Here is a 21,997-nt window from a genome sequence, read left to right as displayed (position 1 = left end):
GCGTGTTTAAATATCTATTTATGATTTAAGTCTTGTGGTTGTACTAACTCTTCCTTCCTCCCGCTAGTTTTAGCGTTTCTGGTCCGTAGCTCATATTGCAGCTGTTTAAGGCTTAAACGCTGAAAATCGCCCGTAATATACTAGGGGATATACCTATACAATTAATTAATATAGTCTTGGAGTAAAATTAGAGAAAATACAATCGGCTTTAGCTCAGAAAACTCGGTCACATTCTGTACATTACTCGCATGTGACAGGGAGAAACATAAGACGATCGCCTTGCGCTTACCCAGTAGTACACAAGCGCTATCTGGCGCGAACTTTCTCTGCCTACATCCCTATTCGTTTTGGACCCGTCCAGATAAATGAAGAACGAATACCTCTTAGCCAATGATGATTCGCCATTGCTATATTTTCAAAAGAAGCGGGATGAAATATTCAGCTAATCTGAAATATCTGACATTAAGTAATGAAGATTTTATGAGAACAGAACACTAGGTTTTATCACATGAATTTAGGAGAAAATAAATATGTTAATTGAATAACAGATAGTTAGTCACGAGTAAGTGCGCAATATAGAAACAGGTGTGGATGGTTACCGCCATATACTCACCACATGATCAAGTCCGCGAAAAGAAATATACTGTAACAACCCAAGCCATCAAAATGATGAAAATTTGATGATCGATTCTTCAATCAGAACATATAAATTGAAAGGCTAGGAGTTTATTAATTAAACGAGACGGACAGTGAAATGATACAACCTTTATTGTAATAATGTGACGCTTTGTGAAGTAGGAATCCCCGTGTAGTAAGGTGAAATTCCGCCGGAACCGTACCAAGCTAGCAGACAAGACGCTCTTCGCAAATTAGTCGTGTGCAGAACCATCCTCGTGTTAGGCGTGAATTGAAATCGCTCCGCATAAGTGAGCGGTTATACTACACTTAGAGTACATTTACAAGTTTTAAGTGTGCGATAAGGTCCTACAGTGATACACTTCATACCAGTGACTTGAGTAATATAAATGGGATTTTGAGGAACAGAAACTATTTATGTTAAACTGGCGATTTTGTAATTCGTAATGGCAATTTGAAACGTGTTACAGTCTTTGTTATCTTCAGCAGTTTAAATGACAGTCTCACAGGCGAGAAAAAATCCAAGTTTCAACTAACACTTTTGCTTTCAGTTATTTGTGAGAGGCGAGCCGAGGATCAGCAAGGAACAAACAATGAAGCTACTGATCAAAATTGGTTAGTAAAAAAGCGGCAGAGAGTTGGTATTCACAGCGCAGGTAAAAGACCTTCACAAAAACACTACAGGAGGCGACTTGGCGAAGTAGATGGGGAAGTTCGGAACAGTAATATCTGTGTGTGTACGAGAACGACCAGCTGACACAAATAAATACTGCAGGTAGGATAACATTCGCGGTACAACACATGAGAGTTAGTACGAGGGAAGAGTGTGTAAATAACCTAATACAAGTGCGTAATATTGTATAGTGTAATCCGTGTGTTAGATTTAAGACGTCAAGATTATAAACCGTGTGTTAGATTTAAGTTAATCATCATCATCATCTGTTTACCCTCCAGGTTCGGTTTTTCCCTCGGACTTAGCGAGGGATCCCACCTCTACCGCCTCAGGGGCAGTGTCCTGGAGCTTCAGACTCTTGGTCGGGGGATACAACTGGGGAGTATGACCAGTACCTCGCCCAGGCGGTCTCACATGCTATGCTGAACAGGGGCCTTGTGGAGGGATGCGAAGATTGGAAGGGATAGGCAAGGAAGAGGGAAGGAAGCGGCCGTGGCCTTAAGTTAGGTACCATCCCGGCATTCGCCTGGAGGAGAAGTGGGAAACCACGGAAATCCACTTCCAGGATGGCTGAGGTGGGAATCGAACCCACCTCTACTCAGTTGACCTCCCGAGGCTGAGTGGACCCCGTTCCAGCCCTCGTACCACTTTTCAAATTTCGTGGCAGAGCCGGGAATCGAACCCGGACCTCCGGGGGTGGCAGCTAATCACGCTAACCACTACACCACAGAGGCGGACGATTGAAGTTAATATAAGCCATAATTGGATGCAAGATAATGGAGATCTTCCATTTACTATGTTCTAATTTACCCAAGACGGAGGCCAGCTGACGATGGGGGAACGAGGTTGCGACTATGTGAGTACCGTACGTCATGAATTCATAATAATATAAGATGTAGCTTTGCTGAAATTGTATATTTACTTACGCGAGTTGTCAGTGATAATGTTTAGTCAGTTTTTTATTTCACGTAGTTAGGAGCGCAGTTAAAGTTCCCCACCAGCGGAATCGCTGACGGACTGAACATACATACAATATTGTGTGTAAAGGAATGTCCGGCTCCATGGCTAAATGGTTAGCTTGCTGGCCTTTGGTCACAGGGGTCCCGGGTTCGATTCCAGGCAAGGTCGGGAATTCTAACCTTAATTGGTTAATTTCGCTGGCACGGGGGCTGGGTGTATGTGTCGTCTTCATCATCATTTCATCCTCATCACGACGCGCAGGTCGCTTACAGGAGTCAAATCGAAAGACCTCCATCTGGTGCGCCGAACTTGTCCTCGGACACTCCCGGCACTAAAAGCCATGCGCCATTTCATTTTTTTTGTAAAGGAATTATTTTTTTGGAAAATACGATATTGAGTGACAAGGGTTACTGAGTATTGAAAGAGGTCCAGATTAGTTGGAGAAAATCTTAATGGAAGAAGAAGAAGAATTTATATACCAGCCTAGGAGCTGATGTGAATTAATACCAGAAGTGAAGCTGATGAAGATTAAATACCGGCATTTTGGAGCCGAATATTGTTATGTGTGAAAATGATTGCATAGATGAACCATCCGATCAGCGGGGGATGAAATGGCAAGTAAGTGTTCACCGATAATAAAATAAGGACCGAATGTAAGATCAAGAAACCTAGAATGACGCAACATCGCTAGTTAATAAAATTACATAGCTAAGCCGTTCGAGATTTGTCACGGTAAATTTATGTCAAGTATCACGAAATACCCAATTGAGTTATTAGGATATTTGGAGATAGGATTTTCATCATGACATTGTTTTTATTATTTTTTTTTTTTTTGCTAGGGGCTTACGTCGCGCCGACACAGATAGGTCTTATGGGGACGATGGGATAGGAAAGGCCTAGGAGTTGGAAGGAAGCGGCCGTCGGCTTAATTAAGGTACAGCCGCAGCATTTGTCTGGTGTGAAAATGGGAAACCACGGAAAATCGTTTTCAGGGCTGCCGATAGTGGGATTCGAACCTACTATCTCCCGGATGCAAGCTCACAGCCGCGCGCCTCTACGCACACGGCCAACTCGCCCGGTATTATTATTATTATTATTATTATTATTATTATTATTATTATTAATTGAGTTTCATTGACAGTGCAAATATACATGTTTTTGCTATGTTGTTAGTAATTTATTTAATTTTATATTCAGCAACGCAATTTAATTTTACATTTGCTAAGATTGAAAATAGCCATGAAATCAATATTATTTATGGTAATGGTAAGCGTTGATTTTAGTGATTTTTATAATCCATGTACACTGAAATCAGCGAGCTGCATCGAAATATATTTCTATACATCCTGATATTGAATTATTTTTGTACAGTTATATGCGTGGGTAATTTGCGTGTAAATAATTGAGAGCAGAGTAGTGGTAGGATGTCTTTGTTTCCCAGATGTGTTTATATTATTTGATTTTGATAGTAGGCGACATTTGACTGTGACTCCAACGTAAATACTATTTTATACTTTTTTTTTTTTTGCTAGGGGCTTTACGTCGCACCGACACAGATAGGTCTTATGGCGACGATGGGACAGGAAAGGCCTAGGAGTTGGAAGGAAGCGGCCGTGGCCTTAATTAAGGTACAGCCCCAGCATTTGCCTGGTGTGAAAATGGGAAACCACGGAAAACCATTTTCAGGGCTGCCGATAGTGGGATTCGAACCTACTATCTCCCGGATGCAAGCTCACAGCCGCGCGCCTCTACGCGCACGGCCATCTCGCCCGGTAAATACTAGTTTAATCTCTTTATTAATTTGTTTGAGTGAGAGAGTTACCCTTTCTATTTTAGTTCAAGTATTAAAAGGAGACGACTCGCGTTAAATCTAGAAAGCAATGTCTTAGATTTGTTGATGTAACTCTAGCAACAACAACAAAATTATGCGTGTTACTGAACTAGATATTTGTGAATTCAATTTTATATGAGTAGTGGAATTTTATGTTAATTAACAGATATTAGTTCAAGCAGTTACAAATAAATAAATGTCAATTGTAAAATTGTATAGAATGTATTTTCTTTACACAGTGATGTTAAAAGGTTATTTAAAAATGATTTTTGAATAATTTAAATGATAATCAAAGGTATTTGGTCTTAATTTCAAGTTCTGATTAATAAAATTTTTTGTCCACATGGTAAGAATTAAGATTTACTTCAGTGGATTTTTTATTATTATTTTTAATCATACATTTTTGTTATTATTGCATCGTCATTGTAAAGTTTATCTATTTATGATGAATACCATCAGAGTACAGGAATACATATATTTGGAAATTAATTATTTCAATTAATAATATTGTTAAATAATATTTTTATGTAACCTTTGGGAGATTTAACTGATGATGTGATTAAGTGTCATTTGATGCTTGAACGTTTTAGCTACATTGTTATTTTTATAGCCACTTCATTTGATTTGGTCTTAATTTCATTTTATTGATTTTAGTAAGGGAGATTACATATTCATTTTTTTTCGTCCGCCTCTGTGGTGTAGTGGTTAGTGTGATTAGCTGCCACCCCCAGAGGTCCGGGTTCGATTCGGGGCTCTGCCACGAAATTTGAAAAGTGGTATGAGGGCTGGAACGGGTCCACTCAGCCTCGGGAGGTCAACTGAGTAGAGGGGGGTTCGATTCCCTCCTCAACCATCCTGGAAGTGGTTTTCCGTGGTTTCCCACTTCTCCTCCAGACAAATGCCGGGATGGTACCTAACTTAAGGCCACGGCCGCTTCCTTCCCTCTTCCTTGTCAATCCCTTCCAAACCTCCCATCCCCCCACAAGGCCCCTGTTCAGCATAGCAGGTGAGGCCACCTGGGCGAGGTACTGGTCATCCGATCCAGAGTCTGAAGCTCCAGGACACTGTCCTTGAGGCGGTAGAGGTGGGATCCCTCGCTGAGTCCGAGGGAAAATCGACCCTGAAGTGTAAACAGATTACGAACGAACGAACATATTCATTTTTCTTTGATTTTATTAATGAAATTTCTTATACATTTTGGAAAAAATCAGTCTGTGCCAAAGTCTACTTATTTCGTAGCTATTTATCCCTTATTTGGCAATCCCTATTTGCACTCAAAGACCACTTGAACTGATCACTACACTGAGAAGAGTCTCAACATTGCGGTAAGTATATTTTTTAGGTAGCAGCCGGGGCAAGAATATGAACCAGAAGTACTCACTGCAGCTCTACAAGGGTACAGTACCGCTATATTAATTAAGGACAACATACCATACACTGACCTTATCTTTCTCTTGAAGGCGCGAGGGATCAGCATTCTTGTTAGAGATCTACTGATTGTTAATGTCTATGCACCTTCAGGTTCGCAGGCCAGATCTGAAAGACGACAGTTATTTATAATAGATATCCTTCCTCTTATTCAACAGTTCCAAGGCGATTTTAATGCCGTCATGTCAGCGAAAGACCAAATTGGTTCTTTTCAAAGTTGTCCAACTTAAGCTGCTTTGATACAAGGGCTAGAACTGAAAGATACTTGTGAACTGAAAAGGTCGCAATCTGCCGAATACACTTATTTATACAACACAGGAGCCTCCCGATTAGATAGAATTTATGTTAAAAAAAATTGCGGGGAGAAGTACGCGAAGTGGATGTATGTCCTGCGTAATTTTCTAATCATTGTGCATACATAAGCAAGTCAAGGCTACCAGCTCTAGGCCCAGCCCGTGGAAGAAGTTCGTGGAAACTAAACCAAACTATATTATTGGATATAGAGTTACAAGAACAATTTTCCACAGAATGTCAACGATGGGGAGGGAAAAAAACGGATATAAAGACACATTGGACTGGTGGCTGTTATATGCGAAACCCCGAGTTATAAAATTCATGAAGGCGTACAGCCCTCAACGCCATCGCATGTATAGGCATACGACTGAATTTTACTATTAATGTTTACGCCAGCTATATACAGAAGGCCCAACCAACCCAATGATTTATCACAGGATAAAACAAGTAAGGGCCCAGTTGCTGACATTGCACCGGAAGTACCAAGAAGGAATAAAAATACGCACCTGAGACAATCATTGTAATAGTGACCAAACGCCTTCAGTTTATCATCTAATTCGAGCATGTCGTAGGGAACGCCAGAAATGCATTCATCAACTTACTAACTCTGAAGGAAGGACTATCCAAGAGCATTCACAAATTTCAGACCCCATTGTACGCTCCTTTGAAAACTTGTGCGGGGATGAATCCAATACACCTGTGGATCACCAAGACCGGTTATTTTTTACGCCATACGAGGGTGAGTACGGCTTTGTATTACAAACAACTTATGTATGTTGTTAACAGAAGAAAAAGTGTACAACGTTATCATAAAAAGCGCGTCAAGTAAATCTCCTGGGGTAGATGGACTGGGAAAAGAATTCTAAGCTGTGATGTGGTCGGTCATCAAGAATGAACTTATTGACGCTTTAAACAATATTCTTGAAATGGGAAGGAGTATCGATCCGTTAAAAGAAGGAGTAATAGTACTCATTCCAAAAAAGTCGCACCCCAAGACTACAGCTGACTATCACCTCATAACCCTTTTAAATTTCGATTATAAGATACCCGATGTTTAAGACGTAGACTTAGCGCTTTTGTTGAGGACGCAACATTCAGTCATCAATCAGCTGCATTCCAAGGACGCAGTATCCTTAATACCGTCTGTGACATTCGAGACACAATAAGCAAATCATTGACGGAAAGCCAACGTAGACAGCTCATTTAACTGGATTTTGACCATGCTTTTGATGGAGTAAATCACAGATATCTGCTGGAGGTATTTAAAGCTCTGGGTTTCAACGCACAATTCATGTCAATAATTGTCCGGCTCCATGGCTAAATGGTTAGCGTGCAGATCTTTGGTCACAGGGGTCCCAGGTTCGATTCCGGCAGGGTCGTGAATTTTAACCATCATTGGTTAATTTCGCTGGCATGGAGATGGGTGTATGTGTCGTCTTCATCATCATTTCATCCTCATCACGACGTGCAGGTCGCCTACGGGTGTCAAATCAAAAGACCTGCACCTGGCGAACCGAACTTGTCCTCGGATACTCCCGGCACTAAAAGCCATACGCCATTTCATTCTACGTCAATAATTGAGAAAACAGTGATTGGTGGAACATCCAAGATCAATGTGAATGAGTACCTAACAAGTGCAATCAGAGTTGGGAGAAGAGTTCGGCAGGGTTGTCCCTTATCTATGGTAATGGTTGTTATCCCGTTAGAACCGTTTATTAGTTATTTAAAGCGCACATTTTCACTAGGAACATTAGATATATTTGCTTATGATGATGATGTCAACCTGATTTTCGACCACAACACATATTTCCAACAGCTAATAACGCAACTAGAGACTTACGGTCACTATTCTGGAGCAGTTCTTAACTTTCAGAAAACCAAGACCATGCTGATAGGCAATAGAAGCAGAGAGTACAGAGATTTTTCCGTCCTGGATGAATGTAACAGAGGAAATTAAGATAATAGGAGTGACATTTTCCAATAGCTGCAGAAGATGATATAGAAGAACTTGTCCTATGCCCTCACCACTGTGAAAGGCGTTCTACAACAAGCTAAACATAAATTACAACTCCTGCAGCACGGATCACAGTATGTTAACATACTTTGACTGACAGTGACAATGCAACACCAAGGAGGAGTGGTTCGAAAGGGATGAAAGTTGGGGAAAAAACAGAGACGGCACGGATGAATAATTGATGTTTATTTCAAACCGATATGCAGGTTACACAATGCGCACGGCATCGACTCAGTAGGATGTAGGACCACCGCGAGCGGCGATGCACCCAGAAACACGTCGAGGTACAGAGTCAATAAGACTGCGGATGGTGTCCTGAGGGATGGTTCTCCATTCTCTGTCAACCATTTGCCACAGTTGGTCGTCCGTACGAGGCTGGGGCAGAGTTTGCAAACGGCGTCCAATGAGATCCCACACGTGTTCGATTGGTGAGAGATCCGGAGAGTACGCTGGCCACGGAACCATCTGTACACCTCGTAGAGCCTGTTGGGAGATGCGAGCAGTGTGTGGGCGGGCATTATCCTGCTGAAACAGAGCATTGGGCAGCCCCTGAAGGTACGGGAGTGCCACCGGCCGCAGCACATGCTGCACGTAGCGGTGGGCATTTAACGTGCCTTGAATACGCACTAGAGGTGACGTGGAATCATACGCAATAGCGCCCCAAACCATGATGCCGCGTTGTCTAGCGGTAGGGCGCTCCACAGTTACTGCCGGATTTGACCTTTCTCCACGCCCACGCCACACTCGTCTGCGATGACTATCACTGACAGAACAGAAGCGTGACTCATCGGAGAACACGACGTTCCGCCATTCCCTCATCCAAGTCGCTCTAGCCCGGTACCATGCCAGGCGTGCACGTCTATGCTGTGGAGTCAATGGTAGTCTTCTGAGCGGACGCCGGGAGTGCAGGCCTCCTTCAACCAATCGACGGGAAATTGTTCTGGTCGATATTGGAACAGCCAGGGTGTCTTGCACATGCTGAAGAATGGCGGTTGACGTGGCGTGCGGGGCTGCCACCGCTTGGCGGCGGATGCGCCGATCCTCGCGTGCTGACGTCACTCGGGCTGCGCCTGGACCCCTCGCACGTGCCACATGTCCCTGCGCCAACCATCTTCGCCACAGGCGCTGCACCGTGGACACATCCCTATGGTTATCGGCTGCGATTTGGCGAAGCGACCAACCTGCCCTTCTCAGCCCGATCACCATACCCCTCGTAAAGTCGTCTGTCTGCTGGAAATGCCTCCGTTGACGGCGGCCTGGCATTCTTAGCTATACACGTGTCCTGTGGCACACGACAACACGTTCTACAATGACTGTCGGCTGAGAAATCACGGTACGAAGTGGGCCATTCGCCAACGCCGTGTCCCATTTATCGTTCGCTACGTGCGCAGCACAGCGGCGCATTTCACATCATGAGCATACCTCAGTGACGTCAGTCTACCCTGCAATTGGCATAAAGTTCTGACCACTCCTTCTTGGTGTTGCATTTGCTCTGTCAGTCAGTGTATATACAGTATATCTATTCAATACTTCTCCATACCCGTCAAAGAAATATGTCCGGTGCATTTTGAAAAGGGGATGGGGATAAGGTGAAAGCTGTATACCTATCACATTCTTAACCATGGTATTGTATTTATTAAAAAATGAAAGAAAGTCAGTATGAATAACTTAATACACTTTAATAACATTTAAGATTACAACTTGAAGTTCCTTTTAGAGCAAGATACATGTGACTATGAAGACATGGCACAAATATTTTTTATAAGGGATGACCTTCGGTCTATTTTTTCCATCGGTTTATTGGCGCCGATCAGGTAAATACTGATGTCAACAGTGTGTTTCCTGTCGGTCATACGTTTTAATTACCGGTACGTTATTAGGATGAAGCAGACCTTGGTTGAAATATTCATTTTGATGACTTCACAAAGGCTGCTCATAACAGCAGTAACTTATTGAAATACTGATCACGATCAGTTTCAGAACAAATTGTACAATACATCAGTATCAGAAACTTATGTTAATGTGTATTGTGGTGGGGTCTGCCATTTTGCACGGAAGTTCTTCCGAGGGAGGAACGATCGAGTCTGGCCGTTGCCTATGAGATACACAAGGCCGGGAAATACAGCATACTAGACTCGTCCTCGAGATACTTCCGGCAAGTGCCGCTAGAGTTCTCTTTACTGTTCTGTCTCGCCCGCTCATTACAACACGTTCGAATATGAAAAACTATAAAAACTCATTAAAACTAGTAATTTCAGAAGGCAGCAAACAGATATGAGATCAAAGATAGACCAAGAGCAATTGTTTGACTTATTTTCTACAACGTATTTCTTACAATATGCTTAAACGAAATAAGTAATTCACGAAAGAAGCAGAGAAATCTGATGGCGAGTTTGTCACTTCTTACCGATTCCTTTAATTGTGCGTCAGAGTATCCAATAAGCGGATCGAGATTGCGGTCATAAATAACTTTGGGTTTAATTGCCCTTTCACCAATAATCAGCGATCCAATCTATTCCTCCGCACATCTGATATTTTGACATTCGTATTGAAGCCGCTGTTTGGTGAGCGATGTTATGCCCGTTACGCAAATATTTAGCGTCGTTTCACCGTATTTCTCTTTTTTCTTCCCGTAAAATTAAATTTGTGTTCGCCTCTGTGGTGTAGTGGTTAGTTCCGAAGGTTCGGGTTCGATTCCCGGCCCTGCCACGAAATTTGAGAAGTGGTACGAGGGCTGGAACGGGGTTCACTCAGCCTCGGGAGGTCAACTGAGCAGAGGTGGGTTCGATTCCCACCTCAGGCATCCTCGAAGTGGTTTTCTGTGGTTTCCCACTTCTCCTCCAGGCAAATGCCAGGATAGTACCTAACTTAAGGCCACGGCCGCTTCCTTCCCTCTTCCCTGCCTGTCCTTTCCAATCTTCCCATCCCTCCACAAGGCTCCTGTTCAGCATAGCAGGTGAAGCTGCCTGGGCGAGGTACTGGTCATCCTCCCCAGCTCTATCTCCCGACACAAAGTCTGGTGCTCCAGGACACTACCCTTGAGCGGTAGAGGTGGGATCCCTCGTTGAGTCCGAGGGAAAAACCGACCCTGGAGGGTAAACGGATGAAGAAAGAAGAAAATTAAATTCGTTCTAACAGGAATAAAGCTCCTAAATGACCAATGTTAGCGTGCTTTTCAATTTGGTTTGCTTTTTGGTCAAGTTCAGATACCGTAAAACTTTTTTTCTGATTTCATTACCCGTATCCTACTTCTCAATTTACAGATTATTTTCTGTAATCTGCTATGGCCGACTCGTTGGCTGAATGGTCAGCGTACTGACCTTCGGTTCAGAGGGTCCCGGGTTCGATTCCCGGCCGGGTCGGGGATTTTAACCTTCATTGGTTAATTCCAATGGCTCGGGGGCTGGGTGTTTGTGCTGTCCCCAACATCCCTGCAACTCACACACCACACATAACACTATCCTCCACCACAATACCAAACAGTTACCCACACATGGCAGATGCCGCCCACCCTCATCGGAGGGTCTGTCTTACAAGGGCTGCACTCGGCTAGAAATAGCCACACGAAATTAAAAGTAATCTGGTATATCATTTTTTTTAGATTTAACAGAGATACTCGTAGACTTTCCTTGATATAGAAAAGAGACTTGTACTCCTGTTTCGTTTGTGGCTGACGTATGGAGATATGGTATATTCATCGTTATCGAATCGGAACTTTTACTAAATTTTGCTGGCAATACATCATTTTTGGGAGCTAGACGCTTCCTGCTTTTGACATTTTCCTGTTTGTGAACAGGATACACAATGAAAACAGAAGGAAATTTGATTGATGTGCTTTCACTGAAATTTGTTATGAGAAGAATTGCTAGGTACCTGAAGAGATCCTACGATATCACTTTGCCTAGAAATAGTTTGCTTCCATTTCTCCATTAAACCGCACTCGGAAGGGAAACTATGGAACGTCAATTTTCATGCTTTTTTTTTTTTTTTAGTATCATCCGAAATAACAACAGTGTACCTTCTTCTCAACCTCACAGACACTCACTGACAGAAACAATATTCACAATAAATTGTACAAAATCAAGACAGCATCACAATTACTCCGCATATCACAATGTTAAACTCCGCCAAGAAAAGAACGGAAACCTGGCATCTAGCGGCCAAACCGTGAACACGGTCGGGACGCATTTTCAGCGACAAATTAGTAGCTATGTCCCGGCCTTGTATATCTCGTAGGCAACGGTCTGGCTCCCAGTCGCGAGTGACGTCACCTTGTAGGGCCCACCCCTCTCGCTTCAGGTGTGTCCGGCCCGATGGCTAAATGGTCAGCGTGCTGGCCTTTCGTTGAAGGGGTCCCGGGTTCGATTCAGGCCGAGTCGGGGGTTTTAACCTTAATTGGTTATTTCCACTGGCTCGGGGACTGGATGTGTGTGTCGTCCTTAAAGAGAAATAAATAAAACGGAAAACATGGAAGAAATAAGAACACATCAGTAATTAAAGAAAAGAAAAACATTAAAAAGAGCTGTAACCAGCCATAGACGAGCCTGCCACCTGAGCCACGGAGGCTTTAGATGGCTTAATCTATGTTCGAATTATGTTAGTGGATTTACCCATATTAGATTTGTTTTCATCGTTCATGTGGAATTCATAATGATTTACCATCGATATATGTTGATCAATTTCCTGATCACGACAAATAAAGACGTGAAATTAAATGTCCGTGGTCTGCTATGACGGTACTTTCTGACTTGACACGTTTAGTTTTATTTCAACTATACCATTACGCTCGTCGTCTTCGTTAACGATACCGTACTTCACTCTACAATACTCTTAAAAAACCCAATGGGCAATTGAGCAGCAACATGTATGATATTTTCCGCGCCTCGACACGCAAGCGGCCCCGAAATGAGAGTCAAGTTCGCTTGGAGTCGTGAGGCTTCATGCTTTACGGAGGGAAAACTGGGTGGACTCAGGATATCTTATTCATAAGTTTGAAGTAACAGACATGAAAGCGAGAATGATTGCTGGTACAAACAGGCGGGAACAATGGCAGGAGGGTACTCGGAACGAGGAGATAAAGGCCAAGTTAGGAACAAACTCGATGGCTGAAGCTGTACGCATTAACCGGCTTCGATGGTGGGGTCATGTGAGACGAATGGAGGAGGATAGGTTACCTAGGAGAATAATGGACACTGTTATGGAGGGCAAGAGGAGTGGGGGGAGACCAAGACGACGATGGTTAGATTCAGTTTCTAACGATTTAAATATAAGAGGTATAGAACTAAATGAGGCCACAGCACTAGTTGTAAATAGAGGATTGTGGCGACGTTTAGTAAATTCAGAGGCTTGCAGACGGTCTATAATGATAATGTATGCATGTATGCTTTATCCCATTTAATTTATATCCCTACCGAGATCGATAGCTGCAGTTGCTTAAGTGCGGCCAGTATACAGTATTCGGGAGATAGTAGGTTCGAACCCCACTGTCGGCAGCCTTGAAAATGGTTTTTCGTGTTTTCCATTTTCACACCAGGCAAATGCTGGGGCTGTACCTTAATTAAGGCCACGGCCGCTTCCTTACCACTCCTAGCCCTTCCCTGTCCCATCGTCGCTATAAGACCTATCTGTGTCGGTGCGACCTAAAACAAGTACAAAAAATTATATCCCTTTTCCCATAATTATATTAAAAAACGAATGGTATAATATTTCAATGAAAGGGTAGGCCATAAATCTTTATATGAGACAGTTGCCTTCTTTCATCTTAATTTCTTGCGTTCAAATTTGATTTCCGTGTATATTTTAGTGCAAAGTATATCACATCTTCTTTTGACAGTGTGTGCAAGATTATTAAAGTAGTTTAATTTAATAGGGCCAATAATGACGAAAATATGGGTCATTATTTCTTACAGTGGTTGAGCGCGATGATAATGAAGTCATGGTCGAGACCGCTATAAGTTCAGCCAACCTTCGCACACAAGAATTACAAAGAAACTGGAGAATTTGACCCTAAGTGAGTTGAAATACGCAGTATGTCTGTTGCCTTCAAGGACTACCCTCATTCCCCCTCTCTCATCGTTGTCAAGTCAGGGGGGACGTGCGGGCAGGCGGGGAGCAATTAGCTGCCCCTCCGCGTGTTTCGTTCATGGTAAATATCCCGTACTTCACTCTCTCCACCTTCCCTTCACTCTTCAGATGTGTGCATGTGTTACGTGTCTAATGGATGTGACTAATGAGAGAGAATGTGTAAGCCTGAGGGCTGTACTGATTTCTTGCCTGAAATGAATATTTCTGGCCACGAGATACTAAATTTCTCGAGTATACAACTTCAGAACTCAAAACTTCGAGAACGTAGGCAGCTCTCCATTGCGCTACTTACATACACGATACTGTGTACTAAGATCCCGCGTTGTCTCTATAACCTATTCCAATTAATAAACAGCATAACCGATGTACAACATTTATACTTCAGATTTCCATACATCGGACTGTAAAATACAATAGATGTTTCCTCTGCACAACAAAAGGCTTTTTAATACTTCATGCTTCTAATGTTCACTGATTTATGAATTCGGTCAACATCATGTCCCTCATAAAATACTTAAAGACCTGCTTCCTGGATTAATACAAGAAATGGAATTAATTAATTAATGAAGACTTAATTTGCATAGTACTGTAGTTTCGCTAAATCATCTCATTTTCCATAAGCTATTGTTATTTTTGTTTTTAATCTTAGTAATTTCATTCCCCAATAAATTAATTCCTTACTTTGACAGCATTTCAGATAATTACACTAAACTCCTTGTTAATCATTAGAATAGCTCCTTATTACAACCAAGTTAACCAATATCAATGTTTGTAATACTTAAAGTTAATACTTACATATTACTTTTGTGTAGTTTATGCTTATAATGTTTCAGTGCATGTTAGTCAGTGTTTAAACTTTAGATTTTAGTTCAACTTTCTCTCTTTTTTCTCTAATAATACATTTTCTGTGTACTGTTTTCAAAATAGAAAGGGGCTCATTAGCCTCAGTGGCAAATTATAACCAATACATTCAAATTCAATTCAAGTTCAAATCTTCTATATACAACACATCACACTACCAACCATCATAGAAACACTCAATAATAGTTACATATCTCCACACACGGTTGGCGTCTGGAAGGACATCCAGCCGCAAAACTGGATAAATTACTGAGAATTATGGATACCCGATAATTGGGAATAAGAATACGATTCTCTCTTCCATTTACAGAGTTATGATTGACATCACCACCGACAAATTTTTCTCTGTATTTGTGGTATGGTTGAAAGAGTTTGTATAATTCATTTGTGCATGTTAGTATAATATTGGTGCAACCCATAGTAATTGTCTGTTTGAATGACTTAGTCTTTAAAAACTAGTCTCGAATTATTTTGTTGTTGAAAATGCTACGCATGAAGGGCGAATTCAGAATAATATATATTTAGTAATTTGTTTAAAAAGCTTGGTACACCCTTGTTGGACGCAACTAGCGAGCTTCAAGATTTCTTCCTCAAAGTCGTAAGGAACCGACGATGACCCAACATGAAACGCAACTTACCTACTCCTGTGGACATAGCAGATGCTGAACCGGAGGATGCCTGCTCAACAAACTGGTAATAATAATAATAATAATAATAATAATAATAATAATAATAATAATAATAATAATAATAATAATAATAATAATAATAATAATGTATGTATTTATTAAATCTTCTATCAGTCTAGATAATATCACACTATTGTTTTAAAGTAGTGGTTACTTATACAAAGTTATTGTAATTATAACAATACAAAATAAGTTATATATTATGAGTATATTATATTCTACATGATAAATTATTCTGATATTTATTTTATCTGTTTAAGATTTCAGTATCTTCAGTATGTTATCTCAATGGTGAGCCGACTTTTTAGGAAGTTCAATTACATTTGTGATTTGTTTGTAATAGTTATTTTTAATTTAACTTAATTTGTCTTGAATAATGATATACGTGTGATTTGGGAAGTTAGCTGTTTTTTGACATAGCCAGTCAATTTTTTAAAGTAAAGTTAGGGCAATCACGTTTTCTGTTAGGAAGAACAGAAATTTCGGTTATGCCATCTTTGTATTAATGTCTAATTTGTATATGAAACTATTGTAACAAGAAACGAGCATACATCAACAAGTGATTTGTGTAATTAACCTAGAGATAATTTTATAATTTAGTTCATTTGATATATTTTCGCTTCGAATAATGAAGGGAGGCTGTTACGCTTTAAATACTTGTTTGTTGCTTAATGTCCATTTGGACTATCGTTGGAAAATCACACGGCTTCGTTTTAAAATAATCGGAATGTATAAGTAGATCATTCTTCTTTATCCGTTATTTATTACAAGCACATTAACATTGTGTCTTTATACAAAGCGTGTGCAGGTATTAGGCGTGCATGACAAAATCGCTACGTGAAACAAATTGTATGCTTGAAATTGGATAATTTACGGAACGCGGCTTTTTTTACGCAATATATCTTCCTGATGGGTACGTTTGTATTGTGATGTGTTTAGTAAGTGAATGCATATTTAGTTCTGACTCCCATGCTACTTCTGATTGGAATAAATTATCCTGTTTCTCAGGTACATAATTGTTTAAAATACTGCATTTGCATTTGGAGTCTGTATTTTTATAAATATGGTAATACAATCATCATCACAGGCATTCACTAGCTGGTGAGTAGGCCTATAACAGTTGTCTGCTGTTCAGCTCCATGGCTAAATGGTTAGCGTGCTGGCCTTTGGTCACAGGGGTCCCGTGTTCGATTCCCGGCAGGGTCGGGAATTTTAACCATAATTGGTTAATTTCTCTGGCATGGGGTCTGGGTCTGTGTGTGTCGTCTCCATCATCATTTCATCCTCATCACGTCGCGCAGGTCGCCTACGGGTGTCAAATCAAAAGACCTGCATTTGGCGAGTCGAACTTGTCTTCGGACACTCCCTGCACTAAAAGCCATACGTCATATCATTTCATTTCAGTTGTCTGCTTCACTTGGTAACAATCTCAGCATTTGTCACAGTCAGTATCTGTCTCGCCTTATGCTGGAGAACAACGTGGATTTGATAGCACTACAGGAAACACATACCAGTGACAGTGAAGATCTCTACAGAAGAGGAAAAATAGGTGGTTACAATCTTGCTGGAGCAATCAATGATGAACGTTATGGGATCGCAACTTACATCAGATCCCAGTTAACTGATTTTAAAGTTGTTTATGAAGACAACTCAACAGATATCTCTGTCCTGGCAGTGGAAATCTCAGGCATTACTGTTGTGAATATCTATAAACCACCAGCAGTCAGTTGGTCCAGCTGTTCATTAAAAGTTTTTGATCACCCTGTTTTGTACGTCGGTGATTTCAATAGTCATAGCCCAGCATGGGGATACGAATTTGAAGATGACAATGGGTCCAACCTAAATAACTGGATTGAAGCAAACTCCCTACAACTCGTCTACAATGCTAAACATCCTGGCACATTTCATTCTGGCAGGTGGCTAAAGGATTATTCTCCTGACCTGTGCATAGTGTCACAGTCAACTCCTGAGAATCATCACATGGTACAACGAAAGGTCATCAGTTCCTTTCCACAGTCAACACAGACCAGTTATTATTTACTATGGCACTGAGATCCCTCTTGTGTCTTCAGTACCACAACCTCGTTGGAATTTTCGACTAGCAAAGTGGGATAAATTTGCAGAAGGACTTGATAACACTGTACAGTGGATACGACCAGTTCCTGAAAATTACAATAGATTTGTCAACGCCATAAAAGCTAATGCTAGGAAGTTCATTCCCCGGGGATATCGCAAGACGTATATACCAGGATGGTCAGAAGATTGTAATCAGCTCTACACCGAATATCAGAACTCTCCTAATAAAACAACAGCTGATGAGTTGCTAAGGGCTCTAAATAAATCTAGGAGAGAGAAGTGGCACAGAACTACAGCAGAGATAGACTTCACACACTCTAGTCGTAAAGCCTGGAACCTCATAAGAAAACTTGGTAGTGACCCTACAATGAAACGCAGAAGTTTGCCAATGAACCCAAACACCATTGCCTCCAGACTGACACAAATCTCTAGAGCGAAGATGGACAAGGTACACGCAAGGAGTGTTAAGAAGCAACTAAGAACGAGAAGATCACAGTTGACATCCCATCCGGAGTATTCCTGTGACTTCAGTACTGAAGAACTGGACAAGGCTCTATCCAAGATAAATAAAGCTGCTGGTCTGGATGAAATCTATCCGGAGTTTCTGAAGGCCATAGGCCCTGGTACAAAACAATGGCTAGTCAACTTCTTCAATGAAATTCTACGAACTGGTAAATTACCTAAGTTGTTAAAACAAGCCAAAGTAATTGCAGTCTTGAAACCAGGAAAGGAAGGAACTGATGCTTCACATTATCGACCAATTTCACTCCTTAGTGTCATCTACAAGATGCTTGAAAGAATGATACTTAACCGTATCCAGGAAGCAATAGAAAGAGTCATCCCAGTTGAGCAAGGGGGTTTCAGAAAGAATCGTAGTTGTTGTGATCAGGTGTTAACACTGACAACAGAGATTGAAGCAGGAGTCCAGAAAAGACTGAAGACTGCTGCAGCTTTTGTCGACCTTACATCAGCCTATGACACGGTCTGGAGAGAGGGACTGTTGCTCAAGTTTGTTCAGGTCATCCCTTGTCAGAAGCTAGCATGCTTACTAAACAACATGTTATCCAACCGTCGACTTGCTGTATTTCTGAATGGTGAAAGAAGCAGGTGGAGATCTCTAAATAATGGTTTACCCCAAGGGTCAGTTTTATCTCCCATTCTATTCAATCTTTACATCCATGACCTGCCAAGAACAACTTCAAAGAAGGTACAGTTTGCAGATGATCTAGCTTTAATTACTCAGAGTACGGATTTGGCACACTGTGAGGATGTACTTACAGAGGACCTAGCTACCATGTGCGACTATTTTCACAAATGGAGACTCCAACCAAATCCTAGTAAAACGGAAGTAACAGCATTCCACTTGCATAACATGGAAGCTAATCGGAAGCTACATGTGCTTTTTAACGGAACAGAAGTCTCCCACAACTTCTTCCCAAAATATCTGGGTGTCACACTGGATCGGTCCTTGTCGTTCAAACAGCATTGCTCGAATCTGTCAAAGAAGCTGAGTACAAGAGTAAATCTAGTGCATAAACTAGCGGGCAGCAACTGGGGTGCAGATGCAAACACTCTTCGCACTGCTTAACTTTCTCTAGTATACTCGGCTGGTGAGTACTGCGCTCCTGTGTGGGAAAACAGCGTACATTCGAGCAAGATTGACGTACAGCTCAATGAAACCATGAGAGTTGTTACTGGTACAGTGAGGTCGACTCCTACTCAGTGGCTGCCTGTTTTAGCAAACATTGCTCCTCCAGATCTGAGGAGAAAAGCAGCAAAAGTACAGTTGCTCAAGAAGACCTTTGCACACAGGAACTCACTTTTGTTCAATGCCTTACGAGATCCACCTGTGATGAGGTTAAAATCCAGGAATCCACTCTGGACTGATCTACACTCCTATGAAAAATTCTGTGTAACAGCAGAATGGAGACAGCGATGGGAACAATGTCCACCCACTAACGCCTTTCTGATTAAAGACCCAACGAAGAAAGTGCCAGGTTTCGATCTTCCTCGACATGAGTGGTCAAAACTCAACCGTTTCAGAACAGGCCACGGCAGGTGCCGATATATGATGAAAAAGTGGGGATATTGTGAAAGTGCTGCGTGTGAGTGTGGTGCTGAGAAGCAGACATTGCTTCATGTTGTTGAGAGCTGTCCACTGTCAACATTTAAGGACGGTTTACGGACTCTGCATGAATTGACACCAAGTGCAGTGGACTGGTTGTCGAAGCTGGACATTCTAGTTTAATTACCTCTATATTTTAATGTGTATGTTAATTGTATATTTTTACAGATTATGCTTGTAAATGCCATACGATAATAATAATAATAATAATAATAATAATAATAATAATAATAATAATAATGGATATGTTTTTTGAGTAATTACAAAGGTAGACGGGAGAGAGGGAGTACAGATTCTTTGGTTGTTTCCCTCTTAGTAGCCTCTCACGACATGCAGGGGGTACAGATAACGCATCCTTTCACTCCACCCACATGGGAGATAAATAGTTCCGATAAATAGAAAGAAATGATCTATGTCCAACAACATCGCAACTGAGCCAGCACACAACATTCCCATGCCATGTCACAAGATAGCACCATCTATCAAGATATACAGTACATCCAACAAAATGTTTGCTGATTTAACACACACATTTTATAACCACTCGTCCTGATGGCCATAAATATTCACAAGATACGTATTATGAGAAAAATTATGCTGCCTTAGGTAACGTTACCGTGTGTAGGGACTCTGCTGTGGCCTAGACGAAGTCAAAGACAGTGGAAACTCGTTTTAAACATGACCCAATTTGTACCTACTGTATATAAAAGGCAGAGTTCTAGCACACGGTAATCACGTGAGGAGGAAGACGACGAAGACTTAGTACAGATAAATGACGAACACTGGTTGCCTGGTTACCACGATGTCGGTTTTCTGTCAACCCAAAATAGTCTACGCTAAATTGATGACTATTCCAGACAGAACCGAGCCTAAAAACATATCCATGTTAAAATAAAATTAACAGAAACGTTTGGCGGTTCGCCGATATAGCCGGCCGTCAAACTATTTCATTTAATCTATGGCCTTCATACCCGGTCATGCAGGACTCTTATCAGGAATGCAAGCGGTCCACCGTGGTACAGTAGCTTCAGCGTTAGTAGCATCGGCCTTTTTCAAGATACCGATGTTTGTTCGACGGTTTGCGGTTTTACTGTAAATAGGCTGTTTTCTAAGGCAGTGATGGTGGTATTTTCTCAGACATTTCAAGGATACATTAAATATGTAAAAGAAGATTTCTGATTGTTACTGTGCGTAATCACGTCTAAATGATGTTAATTCCAATTCTTTAAACAACGATCCTCACTCAGAGGCTTACAACAGTGTATTCGTTGAACTGTGGTTACATCACATGCCTGACTTCACTTAACTTACGCCGTTATCCTTCGGCTTTTCTGTGTGATACATCTCATCAACATCTTCGTATATGTTCTGGTAAGGTTCTCAGAGCTGGGGTTACTTCCATGATCTCTTTTCATAATTTGTATACTACTATCCATAACATCGTCCTTTAAATTCTCGTTCCTTCCTTCCTTCCTTCCTTCCTTCCTTCCTTCCTTCCTTCCTTCCTTCCTTCCTTCCTTCCTTCCTTCCAAAGAGATTTCGGTTTTGAAATAAAGAATCTCACTTAACGAATATTTATGATCCCAAGTGGAGAAATCAAAAATTATTCCCAGTTCTCTCTTCGGACGAAAACGCCGGGACTCATGGACCGAACCCTAGCAAATCGACCGAAGACCATCCCTGGTCTGTACAAGCTGTAGGTACAGTACACTACAACTCGAGGTACATGACCTGTGTTGCTGTGATAGCCCCACACAGACTGAGGAAGGAGGCGACACTGACGACAGCCGTTGTAGTACCAGCAGCACTCACGATGGAGCCCATGCAGACGGACAGGATAAACTGTGCCAGGAACACCATACTGCTGACTATAGCGACATCTGTGCCCAGACCTCGTAACTGAGTGCCCATTTTAGCTTCACCGGAAGATGTGACCTCGAACTGTGAACAATAGGAATGTTATTCTTAGGAATTAACGAAATATATTCATTTTCAAAGTTTCATGCACTGCAGAAATACATCTCTTATCGATCAATAAAAACCCCAGATAATAATAATAATAATAATAATAATAATAATAATAATAATAATAATAATAATAATAATAATAATAATAATAATAATAATAATAATAATAATAATAATAATAATCTACTGATTTGCTCCCAAAGAAATGACTACCGTATACATTAAAAACAAGTAAACCACTGAAGTTGTCTATTCAACACCGCTGTGCTGGTGAATAAAACATGTGTAGTTTAATTTAAGAAACGAAGTAGTATCGTTATCATTGTTATTAACAATCTTATGGAAACAAACAAACCAA

The 21,997-nt window shown here is 41.3% G+C and overlaps 1 protein-coding gene across 1 annotated transcript in view; it reads right to left on the bottom strand.

The window, feature by feature from the left end:
* Nucleotides 1–21,381: 21,381 nt before the first annotated feature.
* Nucleotides 21,382–21,997, bottom strand: part of lovit (loss of visual transmission) — a 108,553-nt gene continuing 107,937 nt past the window's right edge. Inside the window, exon 11 of the mRNA XM_068225650.1 lies at nucleotides 21,382–21,612. Within this exon, the coding sequence (XP_068081751.1) occupies nucleotides 21,382–21,612 (231 nt within the window). The remainder of the gene's footprint in view (nucleotides 21,613–21,997) is intronic.

The sequence above is a fragment of the Anabrus simplex genome, chromosome 1, assembly GCF_040414725.1.
Source record: "Anabrus simplex isolate iqAnaSimp1 chromosome 1, ASM4041472v1, whole genome shotgun sequence".
NCBI lineage: Eukaryota > Metazoa > Arthropoda > Insecta > Orthoptera > Tettigoniidae > Anabrus > Anabrus simplex.
Note: the sequence above shows the minus strand (reverse complement) of the source record. Positions and strands in the feature narration are given on the sequence as shown.